Source organism: Natrix helvetica, assembly GCF_964273705.1.
Source record: "Natrix helvetica genome assembly, chromosome: 4".
Taxonomy (NCBI): Eukaryota; Metazoa; Chordata; class Lepidosauria; order Squamata; family Natricidae; genus Natrix; species Natrix helvetica.
This window is the reverse complement of record NC_138550.1, coordinates 67,620,049-67,635,102: the sequence shown is the minus strand read 5'-3', so window position 1 is coordinate 67,635,102 and position 15,054 is coordinate 67,620,049. Positions and strand designations below refer to the sequence as shown.

The 15,054-nt window shown below is 43.0% G+C and overlaps 2 protein-coding genes across 2 annotated transcripts in view; both read right to left on the bottom strand.

Annotated features, from left to right (window-relative positions):
• LOC309391637 (uncharacterized protein) overlaps positions 1-15,054 on the bottom strand; it is a 105,362-nt gene that overhangs the window by 21,270 nt on the left and 69,038 nt on the right. The window lies entirely within an intron of this gene.
• LOC309390756 (protocadherin beta-16-like) lies at positions 674-3,246 on the bottom strand (the record flags this gene model as incomplete). The annotated part of the gene is made up of 1 exon (XM_081950460.1): positions 674-3,246. Exon 1 carries the CDS (start codon positions 3,110-3,112, stop codon positions 674-676), a length of 2,439 nt encoding a protein of 812 aa, XP_081806586.1. The 5' UTR covers positions 3,113-3,246.

Genomic DNA, 15,054 nt, shown 5'->3' with positions numbered 1-15,054 from the left:
TTTCTACCTTACTGTCTCAGAAAAGCAATTGTTTGTTACATTCTTTTCTAGGTGTGCAACCACATCTTCTCTTTTGTTCCATCTTTCCAAATAGTCTATGCATTATCTGTCCAAAGAAGACTAATGTAAGCCTGGTAATCTGTGCCTTGAGTGAAAACTGTGCATTAGTTTGTTAAAGCATGAAAAAGCATCTATATGCAGCACTTGCAAACAGATTTAAAACAAAAAAATTCCATTCTTATGTTGACAAAAGCCTTTACACTTTCTTTACTATTATGGTTAAAATACCTTAGTACCTTTGCGTTGTATGATACAAGTTTGTACCTAAGGAAATTGGGATGGGTGGAAGGAGGAGGGGGAGGAAAAAGACTACTTTCCTACTGCACTAGGAAAATATGCCTGGAAGCCATGTTTGCAACCATCCACTAAATATCCCAGTATGTTGGCATTTTGTCCCCACATTTTTCCATGTTGCAAAAAGTCATACTGGAAAAGATAATAAAAAAACAGAGATTTTTAAAACAATGCAAAAATTATGGAATGAATGGTGATCTCTGCTCTAAACAAATCTTAAAGCCCACCTATGGTTCTTCAACAAATAACAACAAAGTTGCTCAGGAATAATCAAAAGAACAAAAACACAAAAAGTGGAAATAAATAGAAAGACACTAGATTAATTGCATGTTTTCCTCACCTCTTTCTTTGCGCCATTAACTGCAACTTGCTCAGAAATATCTTGGATGCCTGCAGAAATACTACTGTTCCCTGGGGCTTTAACATCTCCCACCGAAAAGACCGGAAAGAGAGGCCTGAGAAATCGGAACTCGCTACTTAAGGATCCACCAGTCAAACAAACATCATAACGGTAAGTCCTGGAAAGCGACCCATTCTGTGAATCAGCACAATTCTCTGGAGTATCAGAACTGGCAGTTGGGAAGTGAGGATGAGTAGTAGGAAAGTGGCTTTGGGGATCCTTCTTGAAGATTTTGACCACAATAAACACAACAATGCAGACTAGGAACACAAAGGAGACTGCAGCCAAGCAGATCACCAGATACTTGGTCAAGGTTTTATCTTCTCCCGGTTCTTCCACACTGACATCCACCCTCCTCAGGAAGGGATCCGAAAAGCCATCCACAAGAAGAACATTAAGCAACGTTGTGCTGGTCTGTGGAGGAAGGCCATTGTCTCTGACCAGTATCACCAGCCTCTGCTTACTTGTGTCTCGCTCATTCAGGACTCTCCTGGTTTTCACTTCCCCATTCTGCGCTCCTATGGTGAAAAGGGCTGGGTCTGTGGCCTTCAGCAATTCATAGGAAAGCCAAGAGTTTTGGCCAGAATCTGCATCCACTGCAACCACCTTGGTGACCAGATAACCGGCCTCGGCTGTCTTGGGAAGTAGCTCATTGCATGGGGATGTGTTGTTCTGGAGGGGATACAGGAAGAAGGGAGCGTTGTCATTCTCATCTATGATGTGGATTCGGACAATCACTTCTGAGCTCAGGGAAGGAGAACCACCATCAGATGCCCTCACAGTAACTCTGAAGCCTCTTATCTGCTCATAGTCCAGGGATCGGAGGGCATACATGTTTCCAGTTTCAGAGTTGATTGAGATGTAAGAAGTCACCATGCCATCACCCTTCCCAGGAAGAACTAAGTAATTCACTTTAGCATTCAGCCTTGTGTCTAGATCCAGAGCATGGACTGAGCCAATCAGCAAGCCTGGAATATTATTCTCCCTGATTTGCATGTCATAGGAAGACTTTTCAAAAAGGGGAGAGTTATCATTGACATCGGAGATCTGAACATTAATCAATCTTGTTGAAGTGAGCCTAGGAGCTCCCCAATCAATGGCAATGATGGTGATGTTGTATTCAGTGACTGTCTCTCTGTCTAGGGGACTTTGGAGCACAAGCTGATAAAAGTTGTTTGTGGTGGCTTTCAGCACAAAAGGGACATTCATCTGCACAGAGCAGACCGTTTTGCTGTTGTCTCCAGAGTCTTGGTCTCTCACACTGAAGACAGCCACCATTGTGTCCGGGGGAGAGTCTTCCTTTAAAGTGCTGATCAGAGATATAATGGACACTTCTGGGGGATTGTCATTCTCATCTTCAACCTCTATCAGTATCTTGCAGTGCCCTGAAAGACCACCTCCATCTGTTGCTCTGATACTCATGCTGTAGCTCTTTTCTTTTTCATAATCAATCTCTCCCCAAACAGTTATTTCACCAGTAATTTCATTTAAATAAAACAATTTGTTTATTCTTTCAGGCACCTGATGAAACGAGTAGAGGATTTGTGCATTTGAACCCAAATCCAGATCTGTAGCTTCCACCTTAATCACAAGAGTGCCCTTAGGGAGATTCTCCTTTATTCTTGCCTTATATTCAGACTTACTAAACAGAGGAAAGTTATCATTACTATCCAGAACATTAATATTAATTTGAATTGTGCCGCTTTTCTTTGGAACTCCTCCATCAATAGCCATTAGAATCAATTCAAGGTATGACATCCTCTCCCTATCTAATGTTTTCTTCAAAACAAGGTATATATTGTTATTCCCGTCTTCATTCTTATGTACTTCCAGGTGAAAATGTTCATTGGGACTAAGAGTATAATTTTGGATGCTATTTTCTCCCAAGTCCTCATCTTGGGCAGGTTCCAAGGGGAACATTGTACTTTTAGGAACAGTCTCAAGAATGTCTACCTCCACATTATTTTTCCAAAATTTGGGTGCATTGTCATTCACATCTTCTATCTTGATTTCAATATTAAATATATCTAAGGGGTTTTCCAAAACAAGCTGAGAAAGAAGTACACAAGGATCATTCTGACCACATAAAGCTTCTCTGTCTATTTTATCATTAATCAACAGATTCCCACTTTGAATATCAAGGTGGAAGTATTCCTGAGTGCCCTCAGCAACTAAATGTGCTTTGCGTGTGGTGAGCTCCCCTGTTTTCAGTTTCAATTCCTTGAGCACATTAGCCACCAGAAACCCCTTTTTCTTTTCCTCAGGGACAGAAAAGCGAATTGAAGCACACATTACTCTAAGGAATGAGAAAGAGAGAAGGACATACAGACCTTGCCTTTTCCAAAAGCAATTCTCCATGATTCCAGTCTCTTCCTTGTAGGCTCAAATTCTGTCCCAAAATTCAGTTTTTCTTTCCTTCCTTTATGATTTAATTGTTCAAACTGTATCAAATTGTATAGTCTGCAAATGTTTCACTGCCAAAGAGTCCTTTTGTTCTATTTTATATTACTGTTCTGCCCTAATTCTGAACGAGCAGAAGAGAACTAAATTTCTTTGTTAATATTGCCACCATGTGGTGAACTAGGCAAAAATTCTATTTGTACTGTTTAGTCACATTGAATCCATTTTTATCTATCCACTAGCTAGCCTACCAAACAGATTATTTTATTAACTATTTAAGTATATAGAAAAAGAGTGGTAATCTGCACAAAAGAACATCAACATTATTGATAAAGATTGTAATCAAGTCATTTCACAGTTGAGTTTCAAATGACTGTGGGCATATCCAGTGACTCTTTAGGTAGTTTCTGTTGTGTGGGAATAGAATAGAATAGAAGAATAGGATAGAATAGAACAGGTTGGAAGGAATGTTGGAAATTTTCTAGTCAGGAGACCCTCTATCATTCCAGAAAAACTACTCTTCCTTCTTATAAACCTTTAGTGATAGAGCACCCACAACTTCTGAAGGCAAGATGTTCTACTGATTATCAGGAAATTTGTCTTTATTTCTAGGAAAATTTCTTCTTGCCTTGCATTTAAGTACTTTGGACAATAGGTGACCCGCTCTTCCTTATGGCAGCTCCAGAGGTGGTATTCAGCTGATTCAGCCCAGTTTAACCAAACCTGTTGTTAACTTTGTGCGCAGTTCAGCGAACTGGATGGCCCTGCCCCTCACCTCCCCAGCACTCCTTGTCTCAGCCGGCATCTCCTGAGGCCATTTTGGCATCTTGCCACTCCTCTAACCACCACCCCTCCAAGCAAGTGACATCCATGCAGGCAAAACCCCAAGGCAGCTCTGACAAGGCACTTGGCAGGAGGGGCTGGGGCTACTAAACATACAGCCAACCTAAGTGCCTGAAGGACACCATCTCATCACTAGAAGTCCAGATGCCTCAGCAGGGCTTCTTGGCAGACAACATGCCTTGCAGGGTGGCGATCTAGCACCTGGAACTGGCTCTGGATGGGGGCATTGTTGGGGTTCCTGCGAAGACCTGCTCAAGTTCCTGCAAAGACCTGCAAAGACCTGGTTCCTGCAAGGTGTCATGATCCACGAGCTGTTGCTGATGCTGTGCGGCTACCTGGGCAGCCTCTTGGTGGGTGGTGGCCTGCAGGTAGGTTCAGTGGGGGTGTGGTGGTTCTCCATCCCTTGCTCTAAAGATCCGGATTAGTTCCCTTCTTCCTCGCCTGCTGGCGGCCCCAGAGCTGCTACCATTCCTGCACCCGAGTGAGGCTACCCTCTTGGCTTGCATCTGCCACCTTGGCGCACTGTATGTGGTGAGGGTGAGGCTCGGACGCCTTCAGGACCAGCTCTTGGCTACCTCAAGGCCCAAGAGAAAGCACCCGGTCTGGGCACACAGCCCTCCAAAACAGAGCCCTTCCTGGGGAGCAAAGCCTTAGACAACCAGATCCATCATGAAGGCCTCAAGGGGCTCCAAAACTTCCATGTGCCTCCACAGGCCTGAACGCCCTGCTCTTCAAATCCAAATAGGGCCAGCACCTGGCAGCGGCGCTCCTGGTGGGTGAGCGGGGCAGTTCCAGGGCTGTATGTGTGCACCTTGTCACAGAGCAGCGGCTTCACCCCCAGTGTAGCACTCTCTCCCTTAGGCCCCCTGCTCGTCTGCCCACCCACCCATTGAACGGACTGGCCCAGAAATGGTGCATCCCCTCATTGTGGGCTGGGTGTGGGACCGTAGGCAGAGGGGAGGGTAAGCGGGCAGCAGTCACCCGGACTGCTGGAAGCCTCAAAGCCAAACATGCCAGGCCCAAAAGGAAAGCAAGCCTTGCCGTGTTCCCCTGAGGTAGCTCTTCGAGCAAGCACAGTGGATCTCCCTCCCCTGCTGTCAGCCTTACCTTTCAGAGCTTCCATGCACCTCCACCAGCCTGAATGCCCTGCCCTTCAGATCCCAACAGGGTCAGCACGTGGCTGCTCATGAAGGTAAGGCCAACAATGGGGGCCAGATCCAAGTTTGACACCCTTGTTATAAATAGTCAAGATTACTCAGTAGAAGGAAGACTACTTTCAAACTGCACTAAGAAAATGTGCCTGAAAGTCAAATTTACAATGGGAGGGAGAGAAATAAAAGCTGTCATTTTCTGTTCTGTTTTCCAAAAGTGGTTGAAGCACCCTTTCAAGTGACAATTAGGTGGTATAAATCAAGCCTCTATGACCATCCCTTTGGAATGAGTTGCATATACAAAATGTATTGGTTGTCCTTGGAAACTGATAATATCCAGTAAATATCCCAATATTTTGGCATCCTGTCCCCATGTCCTTCCATGTTGCAAAAAGTGATTTTTCACTGATCACCTCTGCATTATTCAAACCTTCTGCCATTCAACAATCTGCAACATTTAAACACCTTTAAATTGCTTTCTTTCAGGAAAATTGCAGAGTTTTATTTTAAGGCAGCATCTATTTCAGAAACTTCTCTCACACACACACCCAAAATCTCATGGAGGGTAAAACTAAGACAAATTGGTCAATATATCACCCTAAATAAACTAGTTCCCTGGACATTCACCTTAATACACAGCTGTGATTCCACAGTGGTTAGAAGTTGCAGGCTAACTCTGCCAATTGCCAGGAGTTTGATCCTGACTGGCCTTCCATCCTTCTGAGGTAAGTAAAATGATCCAAATTGTTGGGGGTAATATGCTGACTCTGTAAACCTCTTACAGAAAGATGTAAAACACTGTGAAGCTGTATATAAGTGCTTATAGACAAACCTTCATTTTGAAAAAAATAATTATTTCTGAGTCATTCAAATTATATAGATTTATAACTTAATTATATTAATAATTATTCTCACCTGGGATATGTGCTCCTTTTCCTCCGATTGATTAGGAAGATCATGGCAATCATTTTGAATCTGTGGATTCAATAGAGTTTTTTGATGCTCCATAGTAAAAACAGGAAAGAAAGGCCTAAGGAATTTAAACTCATTATTCAGAGACCCATCAGCTAAGCACACTTCATAGCTGTAGGCCTGGGAAGATGTCCCAGTATTAGGATCCACACACTTGTCTTGCAAATTTGGTCCCCCAGGGAAATTCGATGCAGAATGAGAACTTCCTATGAACTTCCTTTGCTTCTGAAACTTGGTTGCAATAAACACAGTGACAGAAAGCAGAAAAATGGATGAGATGGCAACCAAGCAGATAATCAAATACAGTGTTAGAGTATGATCTCCCTCTTGCGGGACTTCATCCTTAGGATTATCCATAATTTTCATGTAAGGATCAGAGAAGCCATCCACTAGAAGAATCCTTAGGGTCGTAGAGGCAGACTGAGGAGGATACCCATTATCCCTAACTGCCACAATAAGAGTGTGTTTGAAACTGTCTCGGATGTTCACTGGCCTCATGGTTTTCACCTCCCCATTCTGAGTCCCAATAGTGAAGAGACTCGGATCTGTGGCCTTCAGCAACTGATAGGAAAGCCAAGAATTCTGCCCTGAATCTCTGTCCACTGCCACAACTTTGGTGACTAGGTAGCCTGTCTCTGCTCCCCTGGGAACCAGATCATTTGATGGAGAAGTGCTGTTCTGAAGGGGGCAGAGGATGAAGGGGGCATTGTCATTTTCATCTGTGATAAGAACTCGGACCATCGTTTCTGAGCTCAAGGGAGGTGAGCCCTTGTCTACAGCCCTCACCATCACCTGGAAATCCTGTATATCCTCATAATCTATAGATCGAATGGCATACAAGTTCCCAGTTTCAGAGTTGATGGAGATGTAAGATGATGCAGGCTCTTCCCTAATCTCTCCAAACAAAAGAGAATAGGTTACTTTGCCATTCTGTTCTGTGTCCACATCCACAGCATGGACTGATCCAATGAGCAGTCCTGGAATGTTGTTTTCTCGTAAGTGCAAACTGTAGAAACTTCTTTCGAACATTGGAGGGTTATCATTGACGTCTGAAAGTTGAATGCTAATAACTGTCATTGAAGTGAGTCTGGGAGAACCTTGATCGGTGGCTGTGATGGTGATGTTATAATGTGACATTTGTTCTCTGTCCAATGGTTGTTGAGTCACAAGCTGGTAGTAATTGCTCTTTGTGCGTTTCAGTTGAAAAGGTTGATTTTCATCAATGTTGCAGGTAGTTCTGGCATTATCTCCAGAATCTTCATCCTTGACACTGAATACAGCCAGCAGTGTTTCAGGTGGAGAGTTTTCTGGTAAGAGATTTGCGATGGATGATATAGTTACCTCAGGGTAATTGTCATTCTCATCCTCAACATCAATAAGGACTTTGCAAAATGCAGACAATCCCCCTCCATCTGCTGCTTTGATGTTGAGTTCATAATTTTGTTTTTTTTCGTAATCAATTTTCCCTACGAGCATAATTTCTCCAGTATGATTGTTTAACCTGAATGATCGGAGTACATCTGCTGGTGCTTGGCTAAAAGTGTAAATGATATGAGCGTTGGATCCAATGTCTTTGTCGGTGGCTTCAACTTTAGCAACCAATGAACCTGGATGACTATTTTCCATTAGCTGCACTTTATACACTGTTTGTTCAAATTGGGGCACGTTATCATTGGTATCCAGGATATCAATAATTAGCTGTGCTGTGCCAGTCCTCCTTGGGATCCCTCCATCCACAGCTTCCAGAGTGAGGATAAACTGAGGGATCACCTCGCGGTCTAATGGTTTTGCCAAAAGCAATTCTGCATATTTGCTGCCATCCTTTTGACTTTGTACGTCCAGCTTAAAATATTCGCTTGGGCTAAGTATGTAGTTCCGGATAGCATTTTCCCCTTTGTCTAAATCGTGGGCTGTCTCCAAGGGGAAACGTGCATTTATGGGAGTCTGTTCAGGTATTTCAAAAATGAATTGATTCTTAGAGAACATAGGGGAATTATCATTGACATCTTCTACCTGAACTTCAATTCTGAATACTTGCAAAGGATTTTCCAATACAATTTCAAAGAACAGAATGCAGGGATCATTCAGACCACACAAAGATTCTCGGTCAATTTTATCTCTCAATATTATATTCCCAGAGTGAGGCTCCAGCTGAAAATCCTGCCTGGAGCTCTTAGAAATCAACTGTGCTCTGCGAGCAGAGAGCTCCTTCACATCCACTTTCAAATCTTTTAGCACATTCGCTACTATTGATCCAGCATTCTTCCCCTCAGGCACTGAATAGTGGAATGGTTCACACAACATACCAGAGCTACATAGAGAAATAAAGAACAAGACCACTTGCCTGGTAGGATGAGATATTTCCATTTGCTCAGCCTCTATTTGCAAATATGATTCTTTGTAAACCAGCTCCTACAATTTCTTTTATATTTTTGATCAGTATTTTTTGGTATTCATTCTCGAATATTTTCTTCAGAAATTTCTCAAGGTTTGATTGAGAGCTGTTGCCTTTTGTTCTGAGATTCCTTTTTCTAATGACTAGATCATTTCTGTAAGTAAAGATATCTCTCTTTTTACTGTTTGGTGCAATAGCACCACCTTGTGTTTAGAGTAAGATGTAACACTGAATTTATGAAGCTCTTTTGAATAGGGCATTTATTTAAATTATAGAACAAAATTCTGTATACAATCTGATAAACTGAACAATAATGTAGATTTTAAGAATCATTATATTAGAAGAGCCATATTATGTATATGGAATAGATATGAACCTAACCATGCCCCCCGCCCCCCAATTTCTTTAGTAACCCTAGTACAAGTAGCGTTTAATACCAAAGAAATAGCAGACTATTTTTCTGGTGGTCTCCATTCTTTTATTTGTAATCCAAAAGAAAAAGTGAATCAATTAGAGAGATGAAAATAATAGGCAAGTCTCCCTCTTTTTTTCCCTCCACATCCAGTTTTGCTTGAAGAGCAGAAATATATAAAAAATCAGCACTTTTCAGATGAGGAATGCAGGTCAACAAACTGTACTAAGGAATTGGTTAAAGAACACCTAGCTGTTCTGAAAGAGTTCAAGTCTTCAGGACTGGATGGTTTACACCCCAGTGTGCTAAAGAAGCTGGCATACATGATCTCAGAACCACCAAATAAAATCTTTCAGAGATTCTAGAGCATAGGGGAACTGTCAGAGAACTGTCAGAGAGTTTATGTGGTTCCAATATTTAAAAAAAGTGAAAATGATGGAATAGGGGTGAAATTCAGCAGGTTTTGACAGGTTCTGGAGAACCAGTAGTGGAAATTTTGAGTAGTTCGGAGAACCAGCAATGCTACCTCTGGCTTGCCCCAGAGTGGGGTGGGAATGGAGATTTTGCAGTATCCTTCTGCTTTCATGCCCACCAAGCCACGCCCACGGAACCAGTAGTAAAAACAATTGAATTTCAGCATTGCAATGGACCCAGGAAACTACAGACCAATCACCCTGTTCTATGTTCCAATATCTGTGAAAATTCTGAAAAAAGTAATCAAACAGCATGTTTGTGAGCACATAAAAATGAATAAGGTGATCACTAGACGCCATCATGGGCTTCTTAAGAACAGATCACATCAAATAAATGCCTTCTTTGACAAAGTAATAAATTAGTAGATCAAAAAAGTGTTGTGGATAGAGATCTACTTACTCTTCTGCTCTAGAAGGGGTTTGGACTAGAAGACTTCGGAAGTCTTCCAACTTAGTTATTCTATATTCTAAATTCGTGTTTGACCCAAAAGTGGGAGGATTTGCTGACACTTCAGAAGGTAGACTCAAGATTGAAAAGGATGTTGATATTGGGCCTTCTCCAACAAGATGCAGTTCAGTGATGAGAAAAGTAAGATCCTAAAACTCAGCAGGAAAAATCAGATACATAGGTACAGAATAGGCAGTATGTGGCCCAATAGAAGTAATTGTGAGAGGAATCTTGGTATCCTGATGGACCAATACTTAAAATATGAGTCAGCCGAATGCTGCCGCTACCATAAAACCAATGCAGTCCTGGGCTGCATCAACAGGGAGATATCATCATGATCATAAGCAATGATAGCACTATTCTATACCACACTGGTGAGGCCACATTTGGACTGCATCCAGTTCCGCTCAGCACAATACAAAAAAGACGCTGAAGCCCTTGAAAAAGGAACAAAGACAATAAGGGGTCTGAAGGCTCTGAATTGTTTACTTGACTTTTTTTAGTTTCTTGAATATTGAAATACACTTTTAAAAATTATTTTAATTGCAAGACTTAGTTCATTCTGAACCTTAGCTTTCCTGACTTGAACATTAAGGCTATTTCCTGGTATTCTGTTTTAGTTAGTATGTGCCCTCTTTCCATTTTTTATATTTGTTTCTCAGTTTATTAGAAAGTTCTTTATGCAACCATGCTGGTTTCAACTGGGGCCTCTTGTTTTTTTTCCTCTATAGCATCATGTTAGACTGAGCTTTTATCATCTCATTTTTCAGAATTTCCCAAGCACCTTGGGTTGCTTTTCCTTCTAAGATTTCTATGCTTCCTAACTCTAAAGTTGTTGAAGGCAGTTTTCTTAAAGTCTGAGACAGTGGTTTGACTTTGTTTGATTACTTTTACCCACATTATGTTGAATTCCAGTATGACTGGTCACTTTCCACCAAAGTTCCCACAATTTCAACCACTTCTATGATTTCATCCCTATTCCTGAGAATTAAATCCAATATAGCTGACCCTCTAGTTCCCTACTTTACCTTTTGGATGACAAAGTTGCCTGCTAGGTTCGTCAGGAATCTGTTTAATCTTCCACTTGGTGGAAAGATTTTCATCATTGGTTTTGTGTATTTCTGTTCAGATGTAATTAACTCTTACATATAATGCAACTCTACCTTATTTTTTGTTATGTCTGTTTCTTTTGAACTATTTAAATCTTTTTATGTTCCAGTCAAGGGTTTCATCCCATCAAATTTCAGTAATGACAACAATGTCATACTTTCCCTCATGTTCAAGTTCACCCTGTTTGTTCCTCACACTTTGTACATTAGTATATAGGCACCTGAGTCCTTGTTGACTGATGCTGCATATACTTCCTATGTTTCTGTTTTATATTTGAGTTCCCTTCTTTCTTACTACTCTTTTATCATATTATTTGATTGGTTGTCTTGAAGTTTATGAGGCTTATGGGCTAGAAGACCTCCAAGGTCCCTTCCAATCTTATGATTCAATGAGAAGATAAGATGAAATCAAGAGAGCAACTGGCTGCAGAGGGGTTATTTGGAATTGAACAGAAGAAGACAGAATTTGAAGCTGAAGTTGAATTATGTATAAATGATGAACATGTAATTATTAAAATGCACAAACTTTTATTGAACTTTGAAACAGAAAAAGAACAACTGAAAGCTTATGATGAGATGATGAGCTAAAAACTTTGGATGAAATATATTGATGAAAGAATGGGAAAATGTGATTGAAAGGACTAAAGCTTACATTACGTTACAACTTAAAAGAGATAAGTATATGACTCCAGAAAAAAAATAGGTAGAATGTAATTATGTTGGAAACCAAAACTTTTCTTGCTGAGATTAATAGGCAATTAGAAAAGAGTCATGGAAATATTGTATACATTAACAGATTAACAGAGTTGGAAGGGCCCTTTGTAGGTTATCTAGTCCTGTGATGGTGAACCTATGGCACGTGTGCTGGAAGTGGCATGCAGAGCCATCTCTCAGGGCACATGAGCTGTCGCCTATTGCTCTTCCGGATTCTGGTGCACCAGCAAGCTGGTCTTCATGCGTGCGGGAGCGCCGGAAATGGAAAGGGCAGTCTCCTGGTGTGCATGCGCGTGCCGGGAGGATGATCTTCAGGTTTCTGGTGCATGTAAGCACACCGGCCACCTGGTCTTCACCAGAAACCAGAAGTCAAAGTCGATACCAGAGTCAAAGAAAAAGAACTGGAAAAAGTCATGAAATATCGTGACCTGGCTATCAAAACTACATGGCTATGGATGAAACATGTAACAGTGATACCCACTATCATTGGGGCACTTAGTACCATGTCCAAGTATTTTACAAAATACCTCAATACATTGCAGCTTCCTGCAATAACCCCAGCGGAACTGCAAAAAACTGTGCTACTTGGAACATCATATACGTATTTTAAAAAGATACTTGGTTGATAACTAAGACACTGGTAGCAACCCCTGTCGGCCATTAGCACCAGTCAATGGTATTTGTGACACATTTTTAAATGTTCAGTTGACTGCCCAGGTAACTGCTTACCACGACATCCCAAATCAACTCTCTGAGTGGTTCTGAGTAGCAACAAAAGTCGAAAGTGGGCTATGCATCAATGACATGAGAAAGCAACTAGAGACAAAAGAGAGAGGTCAACCTGACCTGAAACCACCCCTTCGACAGGGAACCACAGCACCACAGCAGGCCCTGAGACCAGCCCTCCCTTGAAGTTCGCTGAAATGCTACAGATGCAAGGGGATGGGCCACATGGCATCTGCATGCCCAGCCACAGCCCTGAAACCAAGGCCAGACCCACTGCCCAGGGCACAACCAGAATGAAGGCCAAAACAGGCCATCAACATGACCCGGAAAGCCCTTCAGGCTGCAGAAAGCCCTTCCCCCTCAGGTGAAAGCGGTGGAACCCCAGGCAACGATGACCAGTCAGCTGAATCGTATGACAGCAAGGAGGAGGGAGAAAACGACCCAATGGTGAGTGAACCAATTCACTCTTTCCTTTTTCCAATATGCCTCACAGCCCCAAAAACAGGAAACCGGGGGGATTTTCAAGCCCTAATAGACTCAGGCTGCACTAGGTGCTTGATCAATTAACCACAGTCCTGAAACGGGATCAGAGCAAAAAGACTGGCCTACCCAATCCAGTTTGAACAGGTCGATGGGTCCCTAATGGGGGGAGTCTATGTCACCCACCTGACTGAACCAGTGAGGCTAGAGCTAGTGGATCACTGGGAAGTAATTCGATTCATAATAGTCCCCAAAATGACAGACGCAGTCATACTGGGACTCTCTTGGCTAAACAGGTGGGGACCAACCATCTGGTGGCAAGGGGGTACCTGCAGACTTAGGATATCAAGGGGCCCCCAACCCTCCCACACCAGCAAGCAGAAGCACCACCCACCCTGGAAACCCCCAAAAGAGCCCACAAGAACAACTGGCAACCACATCTGACAAAACCCCAGAGGCCGAACTGATTCTGATGGAATATCAGGACCTTGCAGAAGTATTCAGCGAGACCAAGTGCAATATACTGCCTCCTCACCATGAGACAGACTGCCATCAAAATCATCCCTGGAACAAAACTACCGAAGCCCGAACTATACACCATGACGCCCCGGGAAATGCAAGTGATGCGCAAATACGTAGACAAAAATCTAGCAAAAGGGTTCATTGAGTCAGCCAAGCCATGGGTCGCTGCACCAGTCCTCTTCAAAGAAAAAAAAGATGGAACTATGAGATTGTGTGTGGACTTTCAAGGGATAAATGTGGCATGATAGACCTCCTGAAGACTGGGAGCCCAAGAACGAAACCTCATCTGGGACACCCCTACAAGTGGGATCTAACTTGCCAAGAGGCATTCAAAACACTAAAAGAAATGTTTGCAAAGGAGCCGGTGCTGAAGCATCCTGACCCCGAGCAACTCTTTGTGATCCAGGCAGATGCCAGTGACATGGCAGTAGGAGCGGTGCTACTCCAAAGAAACAATGAAGAAAACTTACAACCTCCCACAAGTTCACAGACACAGAGAGATAGTGGGCCGCATGGGGAAAGGAGGCTTTCGCACTGAGATGGGCACTGCTAACCTGGAGACACCTATTGGAAGGGGGACAGAAACTGTTTGAAGTCTGGACTGACCACAAAAATCTGGAGGTGCTTAAGACCCCACAGAAACTGTCACCCAAACAAGTCCGATGGCCTCAATACTTCAACAATTTTGATTTTGTTTTAAAGCACATTCCAGGGGAGAGGAACTTTCTAGCTGATTTCCCCTCCACACATGCCTCAGTACAAATGCGAACGGGAGCATGCAGTGGATGCCATCATTCCCTCTACTTAAACTGCTGCCCAAGTGACCACCAGGTGGCAAGACCACCAGGTGGCAAGACTGGGGTCCTAAGAGCCTCCAGATTTTTGTGGTCGGTCAGAGTTCGAATGGTTTCTGGCCCCCTTCCAACAGGTGTCTCCAGGTTAGCAGTGCCCATCTCACTGTGAAAGCCTCCTTTTCCCACGTGGCCCATTGCCTCTCTGTGTCTGTGAGCTTGTGGGAGGTGTAGGCACAGGGTTGTAAGTTTCCTTGATTGTTTCTTTGGAGTAGCACCGCTCCCACTGTTGCTGGCATCTGCCTGGATCACAAAGGGTTGCTCGGGGTCAGGATGCTTCAGCACTGGCTCCTTTGCAAACATTTTTTTATTGTTTTGAAAGCCTCTTGGCAGGTTAGGTCCCACTGTAGGGGTTGCCCCAGATGAGGTTTCATTCCTGGGCTCCCTGTCTTCAGGAGGTCTGTTGGGGTTTGGCAATTTTCACAAAGGAGGAGATGAATTGCCTGTAAAAGTTCGCAAACCCTAAGAAACTTTGTAGCTGTCTGCAGGTGTAAGGGGTTTGCCAGCATAAGATGGCTAGTACTTTGCCTGAGTCCATCTCTATTCCTTCATTTTACACTTGTTAACCCAGGTAGTCTAACTGTGCATGGTGGAATTCGCATTTTGATACCTTGACGTACAGGTTGGCTGCCAGAAATTTTTCCAGTACTTGGCGGACAAGGGGCACGTGGTCGTCCATGGTCTCAGAGTAGATGAGGATGTCATCTAGGTAGACGATGATCCCCTTGTAGAGGTGCTCATGCAGCACCTCGGTTATTAACTGCATGAGTACCGCTGGGGCCCCCTGCAGTCCGAAAGGCACCA